General features: G+C 54.1%; 1 protein-coding gene across 5 annotated transcripts in view; it reads left to right on the top strand.

Moving 5' to 3' along the window:
• FBXO31 (F-box protein 31) overlaps window positions 1-25,654 on the top strand; it is a 41,361-nt gene that overhangs the window by 10,301 nt on the left and 5,406 nt on the right. For 3 of the 5 annotated variants that reach the window (XM_052656329.1, XM_052656325.1, XM_052656326.1), the window contains exons 2-10: window positions 2,390-2,461; window positions 5,955-6,041; window positions 12,509-12,577; window positions 13,089-13,165; window positions 17,972-18,139; window positions 18,752-18,826; window positions 23,503-23,612; window positions 24,235-24,388; window positions 25,245-25,612. In XM_052656329.1, the coding sequence (XP_052512289.1) occupies window positions 2,390-2,461; window positions 5,955-6,041; window positions 12,509-12,577; window positions 13,089-13,165; window positions 17,972-18,139; window positions 18,752-18,826; window positions 23,503-23,612; window positions 24,235-24,388; window positions 25,245-25,612 (1,180 nt within the window). The remainder of the gene's footprint in view (window positions 1-2,389; window positions 2,462-5,954; window positions 6,042-12,508; window positions 12,578-13,088; window positions 13,166-17,971; window positions 18,140-18,751; window positions 18,827-23,502; window positions 23,613-24,234; window positions 24,389-25,244; window positions 25,613-25,654) is intronic. The other 2 variants (XM_052656327.1, XM_052656328.1) reach the window with 2 other exon arrangements.

Below are 25,654 nucleotides of genomic sequence, written 5' to 3'. Positions count from 1 at the left end.
AACTTTTTGAATTGCTGGGAATTAGAAAGCAGCTGTGGGCAGCATGGTTTGGTGTGCTAACTGTAACCATCTTGGGCAGGAGGATGAGTTTTTCTGAGAGGGAGGCTCGGTGGTGGTGTAGGTACACTGGCCTTAATGCTACTTTATGGCATTTCCCCAGTGACTTATGGAAAGGTTTACAGAACAATCAGAGGAGGTAGAATCATTCCTAGCCACTACTTAAAAAAAAAAAAGCCTTTCCCATCATGTGGAAAATACCAAACATTTCTTGCAGGAACATTTAGGTCACAGTGACATTGTTCTGCTTTGGTGAATATATTATCTTTGGGGAACGTTGAGGAAAACACACTGAGCATTGCCATATTTATTAGCACTGTGTCATACCTTTGCTTTCCTTCCGATTGTCGGTGGCCTTTTCTGTGGTTGGTTTGTCTGCTCATGCAGGTTCATCTCCTGGGTGATATTAACAGTGCCTTTTCTTGACACATTGTGCAGAGAGATTCAGTGTTTCAGTCATCCAAAGTTCGAGCCGTCGCTGGGAGGCAGTGCATTGTTTCTCTCAGGTTGGACGATTGCTGGACTCAGACAGGAAAACCACAGATCAGGTTGCCCGCCTTTAGCAACTCGGCCCCAGGAGGTGCATGTGGGGTGGCACCGATGCCTCTGCGAGATACAGGCTTCCAGAGCACGTGCGGGCACGTCTCTGGTCTGTGCCCTGCATCTGACCGGCAGTGTCCGCATGTATCACAAAAGTGCAACGGGAATTTGCTGTATGGCTAAGAAACTCAAACAGGGGCTCTGTGTCAACCTAGAGGAGTGAGATCGGGAGGGAGATGGGAGGGAAGTTCAAAAGGGAGGGGGTATATGTATACCTGTGACTGATTCAGGTTGGGGTTTGACAGAAACAACAAAATTCTGTAAAGCAATTATCCTTCAATAAAAAAATAAAAGAATAAATGAGAGAATAAATTATTTTTAAAAAGTGCACAGTTCAGAGGAGAAGGATTCCCACCCCCTGCCCCCTAATTGGCTCCCAAACCATCATGTCCATCGTGTCTGCGAGGCATTAAGAGGCAGGTCTTGTTGACCACGTGCACTGGTTGCTGCTGGAACCGAGGGGGAGGAGCTGTCCTTTCAGAACCACACAGCAAACAGACCCAGGCTCCGGTCTCGTGTGGTGACAGTGTTTGAGTGCACTGACATTGATGCAAGGGAAGGGCACTGTTTATGGGGATCATCCAAGGTGGTGACAGCCCCGTGGTTGTCAGGCGGCTGCCTGGCCGTGGTGGGAACTCATGAAGGCTGTCTGGTGTGGGGCCGAGCTCTTCTCAAGAGTGTGGGCAGACCCACTCCAGCTCGACCACCGGCCAGGGTGGAAGTGGCCCTTCCAGCTGGTCTCCCACATGGTCTGAGAGGGTTTGGGGCCTCTTGGTTGCTGGTGGCTCATGTGACATGCAAGTGTCACCCCTGCCCCAGGTCACATACAGCATGTTTTACTATCGAGTTCCTTACAAGTTCTTGTGACTTGCATGACTCTCTGGAGTGGAGTCCACATTCTTCTTGGCAGGAGGGTAGCATGTGTGCTTTTGTGTGATCACGAGGCAGGCCACGGGCTGTTGGTCAGCAGGGGAGGCAGGGAGACAGGCCCAGTCTCAGGGAGGTTGCCAGGTGGTGACTGCCTTGCCCCAAGTGGATGCTTCACTGTCTGCATCTTGAGCTTGGCTTGGACATTGTCAAAATCCCCGCAGCCATAGAAGCATTGGGTTGATGTCAGACGTTCCACTGGAAAGACCAGACCTTGGCAGGGGGAGGGGCCATGGTGTGACGAGGTGGACAGCCCTTTGCTGGCCTTCTGGAAGGACTGCTGAGTCACCAACCTCTCTGAGCTGGGGGCCCCTGCCTGAGGTGGGGGAGAGTGCTGTCATGGAGGTGGTATAGGGTTTTGCTTCAAGGCTACCCTGGGCAGCCCCAGCTGTGTCTTCACTTCAGAGTCAGTAGCCACACCGGGGTCTGGGGCCTTTGTGGAACCCTGACACCAGTGATGGTCTTATTTCTATGGGAACGCACAGCATTCACTGTGTTCATGAGCTGGTTGTCTGGTTGTGGGTTTGAGCGATTAGGTTTCCAGAGCTTATCAGAATAGACAATGCAGATTGCTGTTTCATTCAGAGTGGTGTCATCTAAAAATAGAACAGTGGCTTCACCGGTAAGTGAGGTGTTGACTGAGTGTGGAGAAGGCCCGTAAAACCTCTGCAGTGGGACAAGGGTCAGGCTCAGAGAACACGGCCAAGGCTGAGGCGTGTCCACCCCGCCCCCTCCCCTAGTCTTGCTATTGCTGCTGCTTTCTGATTTCTTGACTGTAATTCCCAGCAACTGTTTCTTGTTACAGAGTACGGCGTTTGTGAGAACTTGCGGAAGCTGGAGATCACGGGCGTGTCTTGTCGAGATGTCTATGCCAAGCGTAAGTTACTCTGTTGTCATGCTCCGCTGACTGGTTCCAGAGGTGGACCCTCACTTAGCAGCAGCCACGTAAAGTAAAAGTCCCTGGCCCTCAGCCCACGGGCCAGTTCTCAGATGCCCCCTTAAAGTCAGAGGTGACACTGTGGAGCCAGCACAGGCATGACAGCACTGAGCAGGCAGGGGGCTCTCTTCTCCCCGTTTCTGGCCAAAGCATGACCCTGACTTTGCAGCACAAGTGCATCAGGTGTCACTTATCTGGGAGACGTGGCTGCCCTGAACACAGCTCTGGGGGGGCTCAGAGGTGCCCCTCTCTGGGCCCTGGCCTGCAGCCTGGTTGGGGATGTGGCAGCAGGGGTGACCGTGATGTGTGACAGCAGCCGGGCCCCTCCTCCCCACCCCAGCCCTGTCCTTCCTTGGCTCGCTTTTCTGCAGGAGTGGTGAGCCCCCAGTCCCCGCCCCTCCCCCCATTTCTTGTCCCCACCCCTTTGCCTTCCAGAGTCACCAGCAATGCTCCCTGATGCCCAGAGCCCCTGCCCCAAGCATCTCTCCTCTGGCCCTCCCTCAAGGGTGAGGCTGTTGGCACTGATGCTACCCAGGGTCCCGCAGAGGGCATCCTGCCTCTCCCCACCCGGGCTGGGGTGTGATGTGCTGTTAACCCTCGGGGCTGGGTTGTAAAGGACGGTATAAGAAAGACCTTTGGCCTAAGGGAGACCTGCTGAGTTCTCTGGAAAAGACCTTAATTGTTCATCTTAAAAGCATCTTGGTAGATTTTGGTTTTCCCTGTGTTTTGCACTTTGTACCAGTTCTGCAGAGAACACTCAGACCAGGTGGTGCTTTTCCCTGAGCAGCTTCCCTAGGAAGCCAGGGCTGGGGTCCCCTGTGGGAACACCTGTGATTCAGAATGGGGGGCTTCCCGGGGGGCCAGCCCCTCCTCATGTGGCCCACACCCCCTGCACAAGCAGAGTGCGGGGAGGCAGGCCATGGGCCACAGTTGGCCCCTGCATCCAGGCTGAATTCCTCATCCCTTCAGACTTCTCTCCATGTCGATCCTGTGGCCACTTAGTGGGTATTAGATTGGCAAGTGTTCCTGGGTTATTTTGCTCACGAGTTGGGAAATCTCCTGTCAGAGTCTCTAGGTTTTCATGGGTCTTCCTCTGAGGAGCCCAGCCGCCCAGGACACGGGCAGTTCTTGGTGTTGGTGCTCGACTGTACCTTCAAGGCGGCCACATTCCCCCTACATCCCTGCTCCCACCAGAGCCCTGCATGTCCCGACCCTACTTCTGCTACCTCCCAGCATCCCAGTTCCCCACTTGCTAGAGGCCTGGGCTGCATCCTTGCCCACCATAGCCACCATCCTTGCCCTCCCCACCCCCGCACCTATCCTTGGTCCTGTACTTCCACCTTCCCCCCCACCGCTGTCCTTGGTCCTGGTCCCCACCCCTCCCTGCCCCCTGTCCCTGTCCTTGGTCCTGGTCCCCACCCCTGTCCTTGGTCTTGGTCCCCACCCCTCCCCCCACCCCACCCCTGTGCTTGGTCTTGGTCCCCACCCCTCCCTGCACCCTGTCCCTGTCCTTGGTCCTGGTCCCCACACCTGTCCTTGGTCTTGGTCCCCACCCCTCCCTGCACCTTGTCCCTGTCCTTGGTCCTGGTCCCCACCCCTCCCCCCACCCCCACCCCTGTCCTTGCTCTTGGCCCCCACCACTCCCTGCACTCTCTCCCTGTCCTTGGTCCTGGTCCCCACCCCTGTCCTTGGCCTTGGTCCCCACCCCTCCCCCCACCCCACCCCTCCCCCCACCCCCACCCCACCCCTTCCCCCACCCCCACCCCTGTCCTTGGTCTTGGCTCCCACCACTCCCTGCACCCTCTCCCTGTCTTTGGTCCTGGTCCCCACCCCTGTCCTTGGTCTTGGTCCCCACCCCTCCCTGCACCTTGTCCTTGTCCTTGGTCCTGGACCCAGTGCTGGTCTGCACAGGTTTTCCTGCTCTTCCTTCCCTGTGCATGTTCACACTTTGGTTTTCTCTCTGATCTCTGCTCCATGTCCCACTCCCCAAGAAGACGTGTCTCCAGGGGAAGTGGATCTAGGGACCCTAGTGGTCACTCCTGGGAAAGTGTAGTTCCTTCTGGTTCTTTGGTCTCAGGGGCAAGAACAATGCTCCTTTGAATCCTGCAAAGCCCAGAGTTCCAGGGGTGGAGAGCTGGTTGTGTACCCTCTCCTCCTGCCCTCTGTCCTGAGGGTGTCTCCGGGGCCCCACTCCACCCTCGGCTCCAGCATTGCTCCCCCAGAGTTGGAGTCTTAAGTCCGGGGAGCCCAGGAGGCCACCCTCGCTGTGGGCATCGGTATCTGTCTGAACCACACTGGCCGCAGTAGGCTCTGTGAGCACAGAAACGAGAGGCTTCCTGGCTTTGGGGAATGGTCAGCTGTTTCCTTGAGGGTCTAATACGACAAGTTCTTATCATTGGGCCGCTTGAGTTTGTTAGGCCATTTGATGATATCATGTCAAAGTGACTTGAGTTCCCTGTAAGAGCTGTAAGTCCTGAAATAGTCCTAGAGGGAGGCTCACACCTGCCTGGTGGTGGGGCTGAAGTGCCTGGGGGAGAGCACGCGTGAGAAATTAAGGCCCCCATGGAGCTCATCTCAGCTGTGGGCAAAGGGGCTCGGGGCAGCTGTCCTGTGGAGGGGCTATCTGGGCACAGTGAGTGGACGGGTGAGCAGGAGAGAGGGGCAGTCTAGCAAGAGGGGACAGGGCCACAGCGAGGTCACAGGCAAAGCGGGACATCTGCAGAGGTCATAATGCTGGCTCTCAACCCCTCAAAAGTGGTTGCCAAGTGCAGAGGACGATTTGCATTCTGTTAACCAGCATCCCAGAGTGTCTGATCTCCCCCGGCCAGCGTGAGCTTCAGCTTCTATCCTCACAGCCCCGGAACCATGTTTCTCTGAGTTTGCTCTGAGGACCTCGTCCTTAGCTTCCGGAAGAGGTGGTGTAAGAAAGTCACCCCTCTCCTCCTTAGATAGTGGGCCCAGCTACCTTGATTCAGGAGTGAGGGGTCTGACTGAGTTCAGGGGCTGGCAAGTACCATCCTTCAGCACAAACAGCATGCTCAAACGCAGCAGATGAAGGACATGCCAGGTATGCACCAGGCAAGCCGGGGATCCTAGCTGGGGTACAGGGCTCCCCACACCCAAGATCTGTGAGTGTGACCTCTGCCCTCCTTGCTCAGCGAGCCTGGTGATCGTGGTAGGTGATGGAGAGAGAGCCTCGGGTCGGGGGAGTCCCGAGTGGGCCTGCTGTGGGGAGTTCTCAGCATGGATCGCTGACTGGCAGCAACGCCTGTCACTACGATTCCTTCTGGCTGGGCCTGCTACCATGGCGAGTGCCCCTGCAGGTTCCAGGGGTCGAGGACGTGAGGGAAGCGTGTGACATGGGTGAGCGAGTGGCGAGTCCTGTCGAGAAGGTGGAAGCCCCCTCAGCCCCTTGCCTGCTGTGTCTGTTCAGGTATAAACCCACGCGTGAAGTCGGGACGTTTCATGAGAATTCTGCCCGATTACGAGCACATGGAGTACAGAGACGTGTACACTTGCCGTACGTACCCCCACCCTCAACCCCACCCTGGCTTCCGCTTCTGTGGCGAGCACCGCCGAGATGCTGCTGGCAGGGCCTGTCACCCAGGCTCTGGTCCCGGCAGCGGGCTGGCCTCCTTGGCTTTTGCTGATTTTCACCTCCTGAGTGGCGGCCCCGGGGCAGTTATACAAATGGGCTGGGTTTCCGCAGCTGCTTTGGGTTTGGGGTTGTAGCAAGCACGAGCGTGTGTTGCTGTGCATCTTAACATTTATCACTTCTTGAGACAGTAGGAGCCTTAAAACCTACCTCTTCCGAGATGAAATGTGAGTGTTCCCATCCAGGCTTTGTAGTCATCACGTGTTAACAGTAGATGTCAACGTAAAAAGTTTACACACACATATACACACACAACAAAAGTACGTAGAAATAGTGGGTATTTCCTCCTTTGATGGGCATCACTTGAGCTCCAGACATCTTCCTAAGCCGTGTTCCACAGGGGACGAATGCTGTCTCTGTTTGTATTGGGTTGAGCCAGGATGCACTGGAAGCTGTTTTCACATTTTTGAGAAGCACAGGGAGCCCTCTCCTGCTCTTTTCCCCACCCGTCTGGGCATCCAGGGGCCAGCGTCGTCTGCGTTGAGCAGACCCGCTCCTGAGTCTTAGAAGAGCATGAAAGTGAAGTCGCTCGGTCGTGTCCGACTCTTTGCGACCCCATGGACTGTAGCCTACCAGGCCCCTCTGTCCATGGGATTTTCCAGTCAATAGTACTGGAATGGATTGCCATTTCCTTCTCCAGGGGATCTTCCCAATCCAGGGATCGAACCCGGGTCTCCTGCATTGTAGACAGATGCTTTACCATCTGAGCCACTAAGGAAGTCCAAAGAGCATAGTTTTCAACAAAAGCAGGTTAGAACAGAGAGAATAGAGTCATTGGTGGAATTTTTCCTAACCCTCACCAGACTCCATGTAGCTGCCGTGTGCTGGCCAGTCCTGTTTTACTCAGGGGTCATCCCGAAGTCTGGGCAGGGCTGCCCAGGTGTGGGCAGTGTGCTCTGGGGCGCTGTCTGGGCACTGTGCACTTATAAAGCCGCCTCGTGTGTCACCCAGGCCCAGGGGACTGGTGTGGGAGCGGTCACCACATGCCCGGGCTGGGCTGGCTGGCTGAAGACGTGAGTCCTGTTCCTTTTCTGGCCCTCTTGGGAGTGGGCTCTCTGGAACACTCTGTCCTGGGCTGTGCTGTCCCGCCCGCGCCCAGCAGTCAGTGAGCCAGGCGCCATCTCCAGCCCCATGGGACAGATGGTGACTTTTCGGGTATCGATGAGAACAGCGGATCGATGGCGCTGGCTGTGCTGAGGGGAACCAGGTGTTGCGGGCTTTTAGACACAAACAGACAAGCACTTAGAGGTTATCATGTCACAGGGCTGTCACAGGCTTCTTCCAGGACTTACACTGTCAGGCTGATGTGGAATTCTGACACGCCTCTGGGGGTGACCGGGACCAGGAAGTGCCTCAAGTTGTTTTGAAAGGTGTCCTTTTCTGTGCCCAGAGGGTGGAGAGAAGCTTCCTGCAGTGATGAGGATGAGTTCTGAGTCCCGATGGTTCACCACGCTTCTGGGAGGCCACATCTCGAGCGTCTGGACCAGAGCTGCGTGCACACTGTCCCCATTGCTTGTAGCTGACGCTGCCTTTAGGACCCGGTTTAGTGGGGGAATGCTGGCGCCTCGAGCTGTGAGTGCAGTTATAAAAGCACAGTGGAACGCCTGGAAGATCTAGAACACAGTGACAATAACCAGTTGTCAGCCTTGGTTGCCTTTCTCTGAGAACTGGTCTGTTATTTTAGATGGCCCACTAGAATATCAGGGGAAAATTAGCATGCGTGAAAAAAAGAAAAATCAATTTCAACTGAACTTGAGCTTCTGTACGCCCAGGTGTTGTTCCAGGTTCCAGTGTCCTAAGGTGTCCTAACTGAGGGCTCCTTGATATTCATGCTCTGATGCTCTCCCGAGCTCCAGACACGTCTGTTGTGACGACTGGCTTGTGAGGAGCGAGGCCCTGGGCTCTTCCTTGTCCGCTTGTACTCTGCGTGGAGCCATGGGACCTCAGGTCCCCAGGTCCCCTGAAGTCTTCTGGCCCTCATTCTCTCGGACCTGAGAGACACAGTCTCTTTGCAGCCTTGTGGCCCAGATCAGCTGCTCCTGGGGTGTGTGTGTAGCTAACTGACAGTCTTGACAATCCGTGTCTGTAAGATGTTGGGATTGTACCGGGGGTGTGCGTGTCACCTTTATGATGGATCTAGCACATGTGTGTGTGTGTGAATTGATGGTGCACTTTGAACTTAAAAATAACCTCGTGTACCTGTAGGGCTCTGGGCTTTGAGGCTCAGACCCAGCATTCTGGCAGTGCTCCAGGTTGCTCAAGTAGACATGAGGTGTTTAGTGGAACATCTCCCCCATGGGTGAGGAGACGGCCAGGCCATTTTTAATCCTCAGGTATAGATGACACAGGGTGGAGTCGTTGGAGGGGAAGTCCTCTCCAAAGCCCAGTGTGCCAAGCGGAGCAGAGAGCACATTGCAGGGTGGCTGCGGAGAAAGGCAGGAGACCATCGGAAAGAATAAAGCAGAAGGGTGCTCCTGGAAAGGGCTGTGGGCACCAGTGGGATGTGTGTCTGAGAGAGGAGAGTGTGTGTCTGTGGGACGTTTCTCCTGACTTTGTTCTGTGTATCGATTTTGTATCCTGCCACATTATGTAATTCATTTATTCAGTCTAAGTTTTTGATGGTGTCTTTCGGGTATGGTAACATGTCATCTGCAAAATGGTGACAGCTTTATTTCTTCCTTTTCAACGTGAATACCTTCTATTTCTTTTTCTTGTCTGATTGCTCTGGCTTGGACTTCCAATCCTACACTGAGTGAAAATGGGGAGAGTGGGGATCCTTGTTTTTCAGAAGCTTTTTGCTCTTCACGTTTGACGTGCTGCTGGCTGCTGGTTTGTCACACATGGCCTCTGTTGTGTTGAGGTACATTCCCTCCATATCCTTTTCTCATAAATGGATGTTGCATTTTGTCAAAGACCTTTTCTGCGTGTATGGAGAGGCTCCTGTGGTTGTTAGCCTTCATTTTGTGAATGTGGTGTGTCGCATTGATTGATTTGCGGCTTTTATGTCATCCTTGCCTCCCTGGATAAAACTCCCTTCATCGTGGTGTGTGGTCCTTTTTGGTTTGCTGATACTTTGTTGAGGATATTTGCATCTGTGTTCAGCAGGAATATTGGCCTTTAATTTTTTTTTTCTCATGTTGTTCTTGTCTGGTTTTAGAATCAGGGTCATGCTGGCCTCACAGAGTGGGTTTGGAAGTGTTTTCTCCTCTGATTTTATTCCAGCTACCAAAAGTTTCTAGTCGGTGGCAGGAGATACCATCAGTTGCATGTAGGGTTTTCCTTTGAGCCCGAAACCTCAGTTCTGGACGACAGATGTAGTGATTCAAGAATGATGTTACGGGCTTGTGGGTGGTGGGCCGGCCACCCCGAGTGTGGTGGGCCATGACAGCTGCTGGCAGGACAGCAGGGAAGAGACTGCTCAGTCTCAGCTCATGCTGAGGAGAGCTGGGTCTTTTAGGCTGGGTGTTGTCGAGTGTGTCGGAGTTTCCCACTTGGCTTAGTAAGTGACCCGTTGGCAGATGAGGATCGGCTGGCCCTGACTAGGACAGAGTGTTTTTCTGTTAGCTCCTGGGCTGAGAGGTTCCTTAGTCATCTTGGACCATTGTTCCTGTTTTGGTGGTGGTGGTGGGGTGACCTGAGAACCTAGGCTGGTTTTTTGAACAGAACCACACTGACCTTGGGGATCAGTGGTCGGCAGGGTCTCTGAGCTGGTGCTCCTTCTGGAAGGCCCAAGTCCTGCTTCATCAGGCTGAGAGCAGGAGCATTTTCATTGTTCTCACTGAGTTAAAGTGTGGTTCTCTGGTTTCTGGTTCCTTCGCCTGTGAACTGGAATGTCCGTCTTCCCTGGATTCCTAGGAGTTGGGCCCTTTGAGCACGCCTGCTTCTGGTGGAACAGCCCCTGAAGGGTCTGACCCCGTCCACTGGCTGGCTCAGGTCCCAAGCCTGCTGTCTGCACGTGGGCTGGTGTTAGGTGTGCCCCATTCAGTGTGTGTGTGTGTCAGGCGCTCAGTCATGTCCGACTCTTTGCGGCCCCATGGACTGTAGCTCTCCAGGTTCCCCTGTCCACGGAATTCTCCAGGGAAGAATACTGGGGTGGGTTGCCATTCCCTTCTCCAGCCCCATTCAGTATGTGGGACTGAATCCCACTTCACTCACCTGACTTGAGTGGTCAATGCATGTTTGGAGACAGTGGAAGGAGGGCTTGTTGAGCTGGGGATCCTCCTCCAGGTGGGGAGCCCTGGGGTGTGTTGAGCACCTAGGCCAAGAGGTTGCTGGGGACTCTGTCCTAAACCCGAGGGCCCCTCCTCTGCCTGAGGCAGGGTGCGGGCGCGGGTCAGAGGCGAGCCTGAGGGCAGGTTCTTGAGCTTGTCCGTGCTTGTTCCATCCTGTGGCCGTGGTGCTTTAGAGCCGGCCTCCCAACAGGCCCAGGCACAGGCGACCACCATGCACACGGGGCTGCCCCTCCCCATTCTCACTCTGAAATTTTATGTAACTCAAGTGGACGCTTCAGCCCGAGGGTCGCTGGGGCTTGTCAGGTCGCTTCTCCTGGACTAACCCTGAGACTTTCTGAAGAATACGTTGTAAAGCACAGGCATCATGTTATCTTAGGGAATCGAGTGCCTCTGGGCCAGTACACTCCCAGCCCACCTGACGCCGGTGGTCTCTGACTTTCCCTCCAACTGTCCCGGGGGCCCAGGCTGGGTGGGCCAGCCTCGTATTGGCAGGAGCCAGGGGCACACCCGTGTGTGCTCACCTGTGTAGAGCGTGCAATCCAGAGGCAGCTGGTGCTCTTGACACACACGGGAGACTGGACTCTTTTTTCAGAGAGATGCTGCTTTTAAAGCAGAAGAAGGAACTCCCCTTTGGAAATTGCCAAGTTGGTGGCAGATTCTTTGAACAGACTTTCCAGGGCTTCGGGATCAGATTGATTGATCTTGGAAAGATGGGAGACCGGAGACCATGCTGTATGGGCCCATTTGATTTTTTCTCCACAGTTCTATGGCAGCATTTTAAAAACATAACAGAAAAGTAGAGAGAACTGTGCTGTGAGCACCCACGTACCTGACTGCGTAGCTCTCTGCCCCACCTCACCCCCACACACCTGTCCATCCATCCATCGTATAATGTGCTGTGTTTCTAGGTAAGTGGCAGACAGTAGTCTGTTTTACCCCTAAACACGTGCGGGTGTGCTGCACCGTCTGGAGCTCAGTATTTGCTTGTGACTCTGACCCCGCTTATTATTGCCTGCTTAACAAACACAAAACCTGTCAGGGCACGGCCATGAGACAACCACTGACTTTAACGTGTGTCTTGTAAGCCGACTCAGAAGACGCATGTCCTGAGGCTGCAAGCTTAGGGAGGCTGGTAGAACATTCCCACCAGTCTTCTGCACGCCCTGTGGGCTTGGGATGGTGCTGGACCCGCTTTCCCCGTCCCTGTACGCCTGACTAAGTGGTGGCCGCAGAGCTGCGGTCTGTGCTCAGGTCCCTCTGGACCCTGCTGCCTGGCCTTCCTCCCTGAAGTAGTGATGCTGCAGCTCCTGCACTATGAGACCATCCACAGCTCCCACTGGGTGTTAGCCAAGGTTTTCAGACACAGAACCAGTTCCTTCATATAGAAAGAGAGCAGTATAAGAAGTTGGGTTGCACAACTATGGAGACCCTGACCATAGGCTCCAGTCAGCAGCCTGGAGACCCAGAGGAGCCAATGATGTAGCTCCAGTTCGAAGTCTGGCAGGCTCCAGACCCAGGAAGATCCCATGTTTCAGTTCAAATCCGAAGGCTGGAAAAGACCAATGTCCCAGCTCAACACAGTCAGCCAAGAGAAAACTCCCCTGTTTGTGGGAGGGTTAGGCTTTTTGTCCACTTCAGGAAGAGCCCGTGATTAGAGTTTGAAGTTAGAAAAGACTGATCTCCCAGCTTTCAGCCAGGCAGGAGGAGCTCCGTCATACTCACTGGAGCACCAGCCGTCTTACTCACTGGAGCACCAGCCGTCTTCTGCTCAGTCCTTCAACTGATTGGACACGGCCTAGCACATGAGGGAGGGCCATCTGCTTTCTCTGTCAGATGGCAGATTGAAATGTCAGCCTCATCTAGGAACACACACACACACCAGAATAATGTTTGACCAAGAATGTCTGCCCACCCCTGGCCCCCATGGGCAAATCCAATTGACAGATGCATTCTAGCACCACACACTGGCTGTGGTGAGACCCCCAGGCCCTGCAGCTGGCAGGCAGGGCCCCGCATGAGCTGGTTCACTTCTTTGTGCTGTTTGGTCCTCTTTTCACATTCTCACTTTTCGCTATTCACTCCACAAATACCCGTGCAAAGGAAGCGGAAGTGAGAGACTTTTCCCAGGACATCTGCTGCACTGGCCGTGGCCACGCAGTGGGATCTCAGGTCGGCCTCAAGTGCCCTTTTCTCTCATTGCCCCCGGTAAATATACATGCATTGCTTTCGAAATAGGCAGGAATGTGTTTTGTTTTTAAAGAAGGATGACCCGATTTAAATCTTACTCTACAGCCCCGTGACATTTTGGACTCCGCCCCTGGTAAAGAGTCCCATGCTTACTCCATTGTGGAAACTGATAGGAGGCTCATCACCTACCAGGGTGCCCACTGCATGTCTTTTGAGGCAGCAGTTCCTCGTCACTGGAGCTGATACGCAGAGGCCGGGTCTCGAAATGACCCCGTTATCATGCTTTCTAAAGACATTTTTACTCTTAGAATGATTTAGGAACTTGTAAGGTTTACTTGAAGCCCCGTTTGTTGGCATGGCTCTCTTGTGAGCCTTCATGAGTGACCTCTGCACAAGCCCCACCCCCCGCCAACGCCCTTCCCTCCGATTACTGACTCTGCATGGAGGGCAGCTGACTCTACAGCGAAGCCCTGTCTTCTCTCTCTCCCTGTAGTGCTTCACCGATACAGACACATCCTGGGCTTGTGGCAGCCAGATATCGGGCCGTACGGAGGACTGCTGAACGTGGTGGTAAGTCTGAAGAGCCTCAGGCCTGGATTCTCGTGCATGGGACTTTGTCCACCTGCCCGAGGGGCAGGCCAGAGCGGTTCCCGCCTGACAAAGACTCAACGGGCCAGGTGTTATTTTCTAAATGAGCCAAGATTCGTTCTAAGTAGTTCTTGGCCCCCACCACATGCAGGGACTTTGTGATTAAAAATGCTTTACCGGGTCCCTGCCTCTTGGACACCAAGGGCCATTGATTGTCCAGGCCCCGGACGCTCCCGTCTTGGGTCGTGCACAGGCCCTTTGCCCTAAATCAGGGTCTGAAAGGACGGGAGGCAGTGTGGGGCCCTCAGAGGCTGGCCCTGGATGGAAGGCCCTTGCTGGCTCTGCTCCAGGGTCTGTGTGTCCCCTGCGTGGGGTCGTGGCAGGCACCTGTCCCTCCTCTGTAAGCCTGCCCTCTGCCTCCTCAAGCAGCATTTTAACTTCCCTTTATTCAGCCTTTATGGCTGGTCCCAGCAGGAGCGGCTGTTTGATATAAGCTCCTTGATGGTAGCCAGGAGAAAAGTCTTTTGGTTTTAATCTTTATATGCTTGCCTATTTTATGTAAAAAACTAGCTGATCAATTTTTGGGTCCATTTTAAAAAATTCAGACCTGACTTTCCTTGGCTTTAACTGGAGTTGGCATCAAGGAGGATACGGCCCTTGCTGGTGTTCTTGCTGACAGGACTACAGCCTCTGGGACAGAAGCCAGGCGGGGCCTTGTACTCACCGAGCTCCAGGCGGGCGCCCAGGCCGTAGTGTCACTGTGGCTAGCAGTGCAGGGAAAACCAAGCCGGGGTCCTTCCGGCAGCCTGGGGTCCACCTCTGCTTCCGTCTTCCTGCACATACACCCGGCGGGCCAGAAGCCTGAGTCCAGGGTGACGGCTGGCGGGTCTGCCTTGCTGCGGCTCTCAGGGTCCCGGGAGCCAGGTTCGCGTGGACCGCCAGGTGACTCTGGTGACTCTGGGTTTTGCTCACCAGGTGGGGTTTGGTTAGGGATAAATATTGCTTCATATTCCTTATAATGTAGTGGAAACATCTGTTGAGAAACTCACTTCACATTTGTTCAATATTAATACCGCCAGGGAAGCCTTGCTGTTAGAATGTTCTCCCAGGGACAAGCCAGACAGCTCCCAGCGTGGGCACGTCCTCTCCTTAGTTTCAGTGCGGGAGGGGGTCATTGTTCTTCTTACTGAGTAATAGGGCTTCTGAAAGCAGGGGATAATTAGGGGAAAGTGGGGCCCATGACAGAACACCGCCAACTAGCCCTCCTCTCAGACGGCTAGTGGCTGAGTTCCGTCCTCTGTCGCTGGAACCAGAGGCTGGGGACTCAACGCCCCCGAGGAGGCAGGACTGGCTGGGGGGCACCGTGGGGGCGGCAGAGGCGCCCGCCCTCCACGAGAACGTGCGCTTGCTGAGTGTGGTGCCGGGACTGTCCCCTCTGTCCCTGTCGCCGCTTTCATCTTGTGGCACTCTAGACACACACAGGGCGGCAGGGTGACGCCCAGATGCCCGCCTCCTGGCAGCTGCCTGGTGCCAAATTCACGGCCCCTTTGCCTTTTCTTTTCAGTATTTTAATGCAAACCCCAGGCCCCTTTCAGTCCGTGTTTGTACTTCAGTGCGGGTCTCTAACTGCGGCACCCACACACGTGAGGTTCTGCCGCAGCTCACTGCAGCGCCACTGGTCCCCGGGTCACCTGAGGCTCCGTCCACGCTCAGGCTCCCCGCCCGTCTCAGAACCACCCTCAGCTGCTGGCTCATCCGCCTCAGGATCTAAGCCAGGCCCTCCTGCCGCTCGTTGGTTTTGGCTCCTGTGTCTCCCCTGGCACGAGCAGCGCCCCATTTCTTCTCGGGTTCGGCTGCCCTGTTGGGGGTCGCTCTCTGAATCACTCCGGCTTCTTTCTTGTGTCTTTGGGCTTCTTCCCTTGCCCCACCCCCCATGCCCACTTCAGAGCTGGATACTCTCTCTCAGAGGCTTGCTTGGATCCAGGTCTCACTGCTGTATTTTCTATTGAAAAATCAGTTAATTTCTTCAGCTTGGCTTAGTATAGTCACCAAAACTGTGAGGTCTGTAAAGTGTATTTTGTGGCGATTTGAGGCACAAGTAACATCGTGGAAGGAGTCCCCCTTCTAGTTAGTCAAGGTACCCATTACCTCACAGTTTGATCCCTTTGCGAGGGGTGGGGAGAACTGTGATTTCTGTTTCTCAGCATATTTCAATGATGTAGCAGTGTTACCAGCTTTAGCTACCACGTTTCATGTTGGATAAACTACTTAAATTAGTTATTTAATTAATAATTAATTAATGGTGGGAGAAGGCAATGGCAACCCACTCCAGTACTCTTGCTGGAGAATCCCATGGATGGAGGAGCCTGGTAGGCTGCAGTCCATGGGGTTGCAAAGAGTTGGACACGACTGAGCGACTTCCCTTTCACTTTTCACTTCCTGCATTGGAGAAGGCAATGGCAACCCACTCCAGTGTTCTTGCCTGGAGAATCCCAGGGACAGGGGAGCCTGGTGGGCTGCCATCTCTGGGGTCGCACAGAGTCGGACACAACTGAAGCGACTTAGCAGCAGCAGCAGCAATGGCGGGGGACACTGTGCTTGTCCTGCCGCTCTGGGTCCCCGCAGGACTGGGATGTGGATGTGGCTGGTCCTCACTGTGGGGTGGGGGGGTTCAGTTCAGTTCAGTTCAGTCGCTCAGTTGTGTCCGATTCTTTGCGACCCCATGAATCGCAGCACGCCAGGCCTCCCTGTCCATCACCATCTCCCGGAGTTCACTTACACTCACATCCATTGAGTCAGTGATGCCATCCAGCCATCTCATCCTCTGTTGTCCCCTTCTCCTCCTGCCCCCAATCCCTCCCAGCATCAGAGTCTTTTCCAATGAGTCAACTCTTCGCATGAGGTGGCCAAAGTACTGGAGTTTCAGCTTCAGCATCATTCCTTCCAAAGATATCCCAGGGCTGATCTCCTTTAGAATGGATTGGTTGGATCTCCTTGCAGTCCAAGGGACTCTTAAGAGTCTTCTCCAACACCACAGTTCAAAAGCATCAATTCTTCGGCGCTCAGCCTTCTTCACAGTCCAACTCTCACATCCATACATGACCAGTGGAAAAACCATAGCCTTGACTAGACAGACCTTTGTTGGCAAAGTAATGTCTCTGCTTTTCAATATGCTGTCTAGGTTGGTCATTGCTTTCCTTCCATGGAGTAAGCGTCTTTTAATTTCATGGCTGCAGTCACCATCTGCAGTGATTTTGGAGCCCAAAAAAATAAAGTCTGACTCTGTTTCAACCGTTTCCCCATCTATTTCCCATGAAGTGATGGGACCGGATGCCATGATCTTCGTTTTCTGAATGTTGAGCTTTAAGCCAACTTTTTCACTCTCCTCTTTCACTTTCATCAAGAGGCTTTTGAGTTCCTCTTCCCTTTCTGCCATAAGGGTGGTGTCATCTGCATATCTGAGGTTATTGATATTTCTCCCGGCAATCTTGATTCCAGCTTGTGCTTCTTTCAGCTCAGCGTTTCTCATGATGTACTCTGCATAGAAGTTAAATAAGCAGGGTGACAATATACAGCCTTGACGTACTCCTTGTCCTATTTGGAACCAGTCCGTTGTTCCATGTCCAGTTCTAACTGTTACTTCCTGACCTGCATATAGGTTTCTCAAGAGGCAGGTCAGGTGGTCTGGTATGCCCATCTCTTTCAGAATTTTCCACAGTTTATTGTGATCCACATAGTCAAAGGCTTTGGCATAGTCAATAAAGCAGAAATAGTTGTTTTTTCTGGAACTCTCTTGCTTTTTCGATGATCCACCAGATCTTGGCAATTTGATCTCTGGTTCCTCTGCCTTTTCTAAAACCAGCTTGAACATCTGGAAATTCACAGTTCACGTATTGCTGAAGCCTGGCTTGGAGAATTTTGAGCATTACTTTACTAGCGTGTGAGATGAGTGCAGTTTTGCGGTAGTTTGAGCATTCTTTGGCATTGCCTTTCTTTGGGATTGGAATGAAAACTGACCTTTTCCCGTCCTGTGGCCACTGCTGAGTTTTACAAATTTGCTGGCATATTGAGTGCAGCACTTTCACAGCATCATCTTTCAGGATTTGAATGAGCTCAACTGGAATTCCATCACTCCACAAGCTTTGTTCGTAGTGATGCTTTCTAAGGCCAACTTGACCTCACATTTCAGGATGTCTGGCTCTAGATGAGTGATCACACCATCGTGATTATCTGGGTCATGAAGATCTTTTTTGTACAGTTCTTCTGTGTATTCTTGCCCACCTCTTCTTAATATCTTCTGCTTCTGTTAGGTCCATACCATTTCTGTCCTTTATCGAGCCCATCTTTGCATGAAATGTTCCCTTGGTATCTCTAATTTTCTTGACGAGATCTCTAGTCTTTCCCATTCTGTTGTTTTCCTCTGTTTCTTTGCATTGATCACTGAGGAAGACTTTCTTATCGCTCCTTGCTATTCTTTGGAACTCTGCATTCACATGCATATATCTTTCCTTTTCTCGTTTGTTTTCGCTTCTCTTCTTTTCACAGCTATTTATAAGGCCTCCCCAGGCAGCCATTTTGCTTTTTTGCATTTCTTTTCCATGGGGATGGTCTTGATCGCTGTCTCCTGTACAATGTCACGAACTTCTGTCCATAGTTCATCAGGCACTCTATCAGATCTATTCCCTTAAATCTATTTCTCACTTCCACTGTATAATCATAAGGGGGATTAGGGTGGGGATACTGTGCGTCACCCACCCCACCCTCACCCTCGTGTGGACCTGCACACAGGTGGATGGCTTGTTCATCATTGGCTGGATGTACCTGCCTCCCCACGACCCTCACGTGGACGACCCAATGCGGTTCAAGCCCCTGTTCCGAATCCATCTGATGGAGAGGAAGTCGGCCACGGTGGAGTGCATGTACGGCCACAGAGGGCCCCACAACGGCCACGTCCAGGTGAGGCCAGGGCTCCTCGCTGCTCCCGGGGCCCAGTGCCAGCTGCCTGCCAGGGCCTTCCCAGCAGCACCCCCAGCCCGGGCCAGTCAGCAGGAGCGGGGGTTCAGGCTTGGCCCAGGCCTTCTGGGTGCTGTTGATGCTGCTGCCCTGCCTCAGAGGTTCACTAGCTGGAGCCATCCCTGCTTCTGCCTCCACTTAGAACCATTTGTCCTTCCAAGCGAGGTTCTTTCTCCACTTAGAACCATTTGTCCTTCCAAGCGAGGTTCTTTTCTCCTCCTTTGCAAGGCTGTCTGCTTGGAATAAGACGTTTTACTCTTGGGTATGGGCCTGGCAGATAGCCACCGGCGAGTGAGTAAGCGAGCCCGCATCCTCGCTGCCTCAGGAGGAGAGTGCGGCTCTGGGATGCCCCCTGGGAGCAGTGATGCCTCCCCTGGGAAGGAAGCCTGTGCTCAGGGGATCCCGAGTACCCTTCTAGGACCGCCTGCGATCTGGTGGCCTCTGGGGCCCCCGGATAATGGGGGGCATGGGAGTGGGAGGGGCTGGTGCACCCCTGCTCTGATGGGGCTACCAGGGCTCTCTGGTGACCCTCTCTCTGTCTTACGGACACTCAAGATCGTGAAGAAGGACGAGTTCTCCACCAAGTGCAACCAGACGGACCACCACAGGATGTCTGGCGGGCGGCAGGAGGTGAGGCCGACCCTGCTGTCCCGGGGAGTGACGTGAGGGTGGACGTGTGAAGGGAGGCCGCGTCCCGGCCTCATCCTCATGGTGTGGATGTGTGTGCCAGGCTGAGGATAAACACGCTGAGTAGAAGTGGTTCTCTGACTGCTTCTCCATTGCCCCTTGACAAGAGGCCTGAGGGCTGTGGGGTCTCATTGCAGGTGTGAGTTGTGGGGAGACCAGAGGCTTTATCAGGGCAATCCCCTTACAGCCAGAGGCTGGGCTGCCTGAGGTGCTGGGGGGTCCGCCCCAGAGTCCCAGGGTGGGGAGCTCGCCATCTGGCCCACGGTCACTCTGCCCGTCTCAGCTGCCTGGCATCTCTCTGCTGGCATCTCTCTGCTGGCTCCTTGTGCTCCATCTCTCCACCTCTCTTTGTCTCTCCCTCCAAGTGGGGAGTTAGAGGATGGGGTTCTTCTGTGGCTTCACTTGTCAGCTGAGACATCCCCACTCTTAGCTGAGTCTTGCCGACCTAAAGAGTGGCTTCAGGCTCCAGGGGGAGAGGAATCCTGATGGCTCTGAAGATAAGGTGAAAGCCTGAGCCACCCAGTGCTCTGATGGTTGATAATCACGTAAAATTCTGGGCCACAGTGGTGCTTCCCAAGGGAGTCGAGGACTCCTGGTGGCCTCAGAGGGCAGGAGGGTAAACTTATCACTGTGCTTATCACTGTCTCCAGGCGGAGACCTGTCCTTGGCTCTGAGCCCTGGCCCCTACAGGCCCTGCTGGCTCTCACCCCTCCCTCTGCTCAGGGAGGAAGCCCCACCCCAGCCCTTCTCTGCCCTTATCAACGCCCAAAGCCTGCTCTGCATAAACTGTCTCCTGAGGCTTGCCAACACCCCGCCCCCACCTCCACCTCCCCATGCTCTGGGTTACCTACCAGCTTTGTGCACCTTCCGAGGCCACGTCCAGACTGTCTTGGCCCTCTTGGGACTGGGGTGTTGCGCTTGCTCTTTACCTGCCCCGCCTGAAGCTGCAGCCTCATCTCTGGGGCCCCCAAGGGTAGTTCAGGGCCTTGTCTGCCCTGACCCCAGCTGTGCACCTGTTGTCTAACTCCCGCTGCAGATGGTGCCTGCTTTCTTCGTGGATGGGATGGCAAGGCTGAGCCATCATACCCACCCCTATCTGTCTAGACCCCGTGGCCTGAGGCTTCTGGAAATCGGAGGTTGGGGGAGCTGTGAGGAGGAGCAGGGTGGGAAAGGGAGGAGAAGGTGGCGGGTCCCACCCGCGGCGTGCTTGGCCATGCATAAAGCTTGTGGCGCTGGATGCCCTCCGTTGCACACAGTTGCTTTTATTTTGCTTTCCTTTGTCTTACATACTTTCTCACCGCCTTCCCAAAATGATACTTCCTGAACTGTCACCATCAGATGCAGAATGGTCAGAATCCAGAGGGAGAAGAGTGCTGACATGGCCTCCACCAGGGTGGCCTCCGCAAGTCCATTCTCCATCATCCCTTATTTCCCTCGGCCTTTGTGATGTCACTGTGGTCTATCTAATTTAGATAGTTTTTCTGTTTTTTCTTTTTTGTTTTTTAGCTTAACTGGTATTCCAGAAACATTTCCCAGTCTCATTAATATTCTTTACAAACTGTTTTTTTTTTTTTTTTTTGGCTGTGCTGTGTGACATGCAGGATCTTAGTTCCCTGACCAGGGATTGAACCCATGCCCCTTGCTTTGGAAGCACAGAGTCTTAACCACCGGACAGCCCGGGATGTCTCTGCAGACTTTAGTTTATGCAGCATTCCATCCATCATCTTGCTTTGGTGTAACAACCATAGGTGTGTGACTGTCCTGCAGTCGGACGTGGGGTTTGTGCTCAGCTGTTCCCCTGTCATCCTTTGACCACATGCTCGAGGGACCTGCCCTCCAGGAGCCTCAGCCCTTGTCTGTAAAACGGGGCCCTGAGATTGCCTGTGGTCATGGGTGATTTGGAGCATTGAGTGGTCAATGGCTTAGAGGCAGGCCTGGTTGGAGCCGCCCAGGAGAGACGCTGGGGATTATTTTCGTGACTGCTGCCTGGACTCTGCAAAAGTGGGATTGTATAAAAGGCCCTGACGGTACTCCAGATTGCACCTCAGACCGTTTTCCCACGTTGTTAATTTGCTGGTTCCTGTTTACCAGCCCACCATGGCACGTGGGGCCCTCTGCCCTGCTGCACTCCTGCCAGCCCTGATTGGCTGTGGCAGAGATGAGACCGGTGAGCATGTGGCCTTGGGTTATTAGCTTTAATTCTGTCACCTGCTAGCTGTGTGGCTCTGGAAAGTTCTGTAGACCAGGGAAGGTGTTAGCACCCAGCTCCTAGGCCGCTGTGCAGAACGAGGCGATGGCGGTGGGGTGTTGGCCATGGGGAGCCAGCCCTGCATCTGTAATGGACTTCTTGTCTGACATATTTTCTGCCCCCGTGTTTCTCCTTGTGGATACATATCTGATGAGATAATTTCATAGTGAGTGTGTCTGTTCTGAGTAATTGGGCCTCGTTGGTATTCCTAATGACTGACCTCATGCGAAGGAAATAAGATTATGACAGTTCACAAGCCAGTTTCTTGGCTCTCAGCTCCAGTCTGATTATGTGATGACAGCGCTGAAATCCTTGCTCGCTGCATTCCCTCACCTCCATCTTCATCTGTTATTTCTCTATTTGATTTTTTTTTTTTAAGGGCCTTTCCTCCATGAGTTCAGCCACATAAGTGGGAGGTTTTGATTTTGATGAAGTCTAACCTGTGAGATTTTTTCTTTTGTGGTTATTGTTTTAGCCCCAGACTGCAAAGAGAGTGTGTTTCTGTCTGTGATTGTTTTTAGGAGTTTGGTAGCTTCACGATACGTTTCGGTCTGTGACCTGTCATGAATGGTTACTGTATTGGTGGGGATCGCTTCTTTGTTCCCTGTGGTTGTCCGGTTTGTGCCCCTTTTGTGGAAAAGAAAGACTTTTTCCCTGTTGGGTGGCTTGGATGCTGTGGTTGAAAGGCCATTCCTGAGACACATGTGGGTGTTTCTAGTCTCTTTTTTTTTTTCGGCAACACCGCATGTCTTGCGGTGTCTCAGTTCCCTGACCAGAGAATGAGCCTGGTCCATGGCAGTGAAAACCCAGAGTCCTAACCATGAGGCCACAGCGAACTGCAGCCAGGTCTCTCCTTAGATCTGACCTCCCGCTCAGCCGCCGTCTTGGTTACTGTCACTTTGTAGTGGGTCAGTCACATTAGCGTGCATCCTCTAGCCTTGTTCTCTTGCAAGGTTTCTTTGTATGTTCCAAAGGGATTTCAGAATCAGCTCAGCAGTTTCTCCAGAGAATCTGATGGGATTACGGCTGGCCTGGTGTTGAGACAGTTGCTGACCTAATACTGAGTCTTTCGGTCCACAGGTGTCTCTGACCTGTGGGCCTCTTTACCCCCTTTCAGCAGCATCTTGGGTTTTTCAGAGTAGAAGTATCACCCATGCTTTGTGTATTTATTCCTAAGTCTGTGTGTTTTTTGCTGCTGCTGCTGCTAAGTCGCTTCAGGCGTGTCTGACTCTGTGTGACCCCATAGACGGCAGCCCTCTAGGCTCCTCTGTCCCTGGGATTCTCCAGGCAAGAATACTGGAGTGGGTTGCCATTTCCCTCTCCAATGCATGAAAGTAAAAAGTGAAAGTAAAGTCACTCAGTCGTGTCCGACTCTTAGCGACCCCATGGACTGCAGCCTACCAGGCTCCTCTGTCCATGGGATTTTCCAGGCAAGAGTACTGGAGTGGGTTGCCATTGCCTTCTCTGGTGTGTTTTTTGAGGCTGTTGTAAATAGGATTTTAAAGCTTTCATTTTCCAATTTTGTTGCGTTAGTATATAAAAAATTCAGTTAATTATTGTTTATTGACCTTGTAGGTCTAACAGTTGTTTATTTCAGTCACTAGTAATTTCTATTCTTTGCCAGGGTTTGGGCAGTAACATGTTAAAGCAGTTTGCAGATAGTAGTTTTTTTTTTTTTTAGTAAATTGTTTTTGCTTCTGTTTGTAGAGCTAATTCTAGATAGTCACTGGAAACACTGTGCTGAGTTAGGAACACATGGGTGCGGATTAGCTGTGTTGAATGTACAGATGAAACAGTGAGGCGCTAAATGTCCTTCGCATAGCTTGATGCCACAATGCATTATGGGGCTTCATGGATGCTCTGTTTAAGAAGCTTTCCTTTTGCAAATATACTTACTGAACATAACTAGAAAGACAGGTTTTAAAAAGGAAAGTCTGCCCACACCCTCCACCCTGCCCATCCCTGTCCTGTACTCACTGGGGGCTGCAGAAAGCAGACGTGGCCAGCACAGGGGTCTGATGTGCCCGCTCCCCCAGAAGCCTGACAACCAGGCTCAGCATAGACGGCGCCTTCTGGCGCGGAAGCGAGGCTCACACAGCTGCCTCCCAGGCGCTCTTGACATATGCTGTGGCCCCAGCCTCCACGAAGGACGCCCATGGTCCCTACGTATCCTTCCCGTTGCAGTTGGGAAAGCGGGGACCAGAGCCCCGGGCGCAACAGGAAGGGAGGCTGGGAGCTGGGAGAATGAAAGCACGCACTCCCGTCCCTCCTGCCCGGCTTCCGTCTTCATGCTGTCCACACACCATCACAGCAGGCAGCCTCTCCGCGCCCTTGTGTCGGGGTGGTTTTGTGACCTGTGTTCTCTTGGAAGGAATTCCGCACATGGCTGAGGGAGGAGTGGGGCCGGACGCTGGAGGACATTTTCCACGAGCACATGCAGGAGCTCATCCTGATGAAGTTCATCTACACCAGTCAGTACGAGTGAGTGCAGCCCCTGGCTGGGGCGGGCAGTCTTTCCCTCCCTGGTGCTGTGTTCACAGTCCCTCTCTTCTGGGTGCTGTGAACACAGTCCCCCTCTTCTGGGTACTGTGAACATGGTCCCTATGGGTACTTTGAGCACAGTCCTGCTCTCTCTGGGTACTATGGCCAGAGGCCCTATCTCCTGACCCACCTTGGTGTCTGTTTTTTCCCTGTCTGACCACCGTAATCCACCAGCTGTTTTCTCACAGGCCTGGCCTGTATGTTAGAGCCTCATGTTCCCTTTCCCATGCCCACCTGGGCAGCCTCTTAGCCCCCCTTCGCTCTCATGCTCTCTGCCCTCTGACTGTCTCCTGCTCCCTCTGTTTGGCCCCTTGACAGCCTCAGGAGTCCCCACCCCAGGGTGCTGGAGAATGTGTGAGGTGTGTAGGCACCCATGCATTGGGGTGAGCGGAGTTCAGGAAGGAGGGGGTACCCCTGTTCCCACTGGCCTTTGGGGGGAGCCTAACGTGGCCCACCCTGTGCAGCATAGCCAGTGGGCATGAGCCCCATGTTCTACCCCCACTCCTGTGGGCTGTGCCAGTCATGCTCTCACACTACGCTCCCCTCCCCGCACCCCCAACAGCAACTGCCTGACCTACCGCCGCATCTACCTCCCGCCCAGCCGCCCGGATGACCTCATCAGGCCGGGCCTCTTCAAGGGCACCTACGGCAGCCACGGCCTGGAGATCGTCATGCTCAGCTTCCACGGGAAGCATGCCAGGGGCACGAAGATCACGGTGGGTCCCGGGGGCCACCCTGCTGGGCCCAGCAGCACGTGGACGTGATCACATAATCCTGGCAAAGGGTGGCTCGGGCTGCCCCCCAGCTACTCAGAGCAGGCCCTAGACTTCCCCAGGGGGCTTGCTGGGAACTTGGCATCTTGGGCCCCACCCAGACCTCATTCAGGGCCCACCTTTCACATGATCCCCTGGGGATTCTGAACATTTCCAAGGCAGCCTTCCCTGCATAGCCCTCAGCTCTGGTCACACCCCAGGATCCCTGAGGAGGCAGAGAAGACCCTGATGCTGGCCCCACCACAGAGGCTCTGACTTAATGGGGGGAGGCTGGGTGCGGGGCTCCAGGAGCTCCCTGGGTGATCCTCTGCTTTAGCACTTGGGACCCCACAGCCTGTCTGGGCCTTAGCAGCTCAGGAACATGCCGGGAGGACTGCTGAGCTGAGTGGGGGCCCTGGACGAAGGGCCCCTTGTCTCCTGCTCCAGGCACACAGTCTGGGCTGGCATTTCCGGCCGGCCCTGCCTGACCGGGGAGGGTTCACAGACCTCTCGAGGCTCTGTTGCTTCAGCTGTCAACATAGGGTGGCTCCCACCCAAGGTCTTCGGTGTAGGGGTGCCTATGGGCCCTCCCAGGGTCACCCGTGGGTACTGTCATTCCCTGTCCTCAAAGGCCTTTCACAGGAGGCTGCCTGCTCTGGGCACTGTTTTTTTTAAGGACATATCAGATATTCTGACTGGTAAGGGGTCACTGCCAAACCAGTGGAAAGGCTCAGCAAGCGCCCTCGGCTGGAGGCAGGACTGGGGCTGGAAGCTCAGCGCGGTCTCTGAGCCTGCTGACGGCTGCACACTGGCTCCACAGGGTGACCCCAACATCCCTGCTGGGCAGCAGACGGTGGAGATTGACCTCAGGCACCGCATCCAGCTGCCTGATGCTGAGAGCCTGCACGACTTCAATGAACTCTCCCGCGTTGTCCTGGAGGTACGCGAGCAGGTGCGCCAGGAGCAGGAGAAGGAGCAGGAAGGCGGGCCCGAGGACGCCGAGGGCCTCGGCCGGCAGAGCCCCCAGCCCTGTGAGGAGCCACCCACCGAGCCGGCCCAGGCACCTGCGGATGGAGGGGCTGCGGCCGCAGCTGAGCCACCTGCCCAGTCGGGGCAGGGGCAGCCGTTTGTGCTGCCAGTGGGCGTGAGCTCGAGGAATGAGGACTATCCCCGGACCTGCAGGATGTGGTAAGGATCGGGGCGTGGGCTCCCGGGGTCCCCTGCCAGACC

Source organism: Budorcas taxicolor, chromosome 18 (genome assembly GCF_023091745.1).
Source record: "Budorcas taxicolor isolate Tak-1 chromosome 18, Takin1.1, whole genome shotgun sequence".
Lineage (NCBI taxonomy): Eukaryota > Metazoa > Chordata > Mammalia > Artiodactyla > Bovidae > Budorcas > Budorcas taxicolor.
The sequence above is the reverse complement of the archived record's forward strand: the minus strand, read 5'-3'. Positions and strand labels throughout refer to the sequence as shown.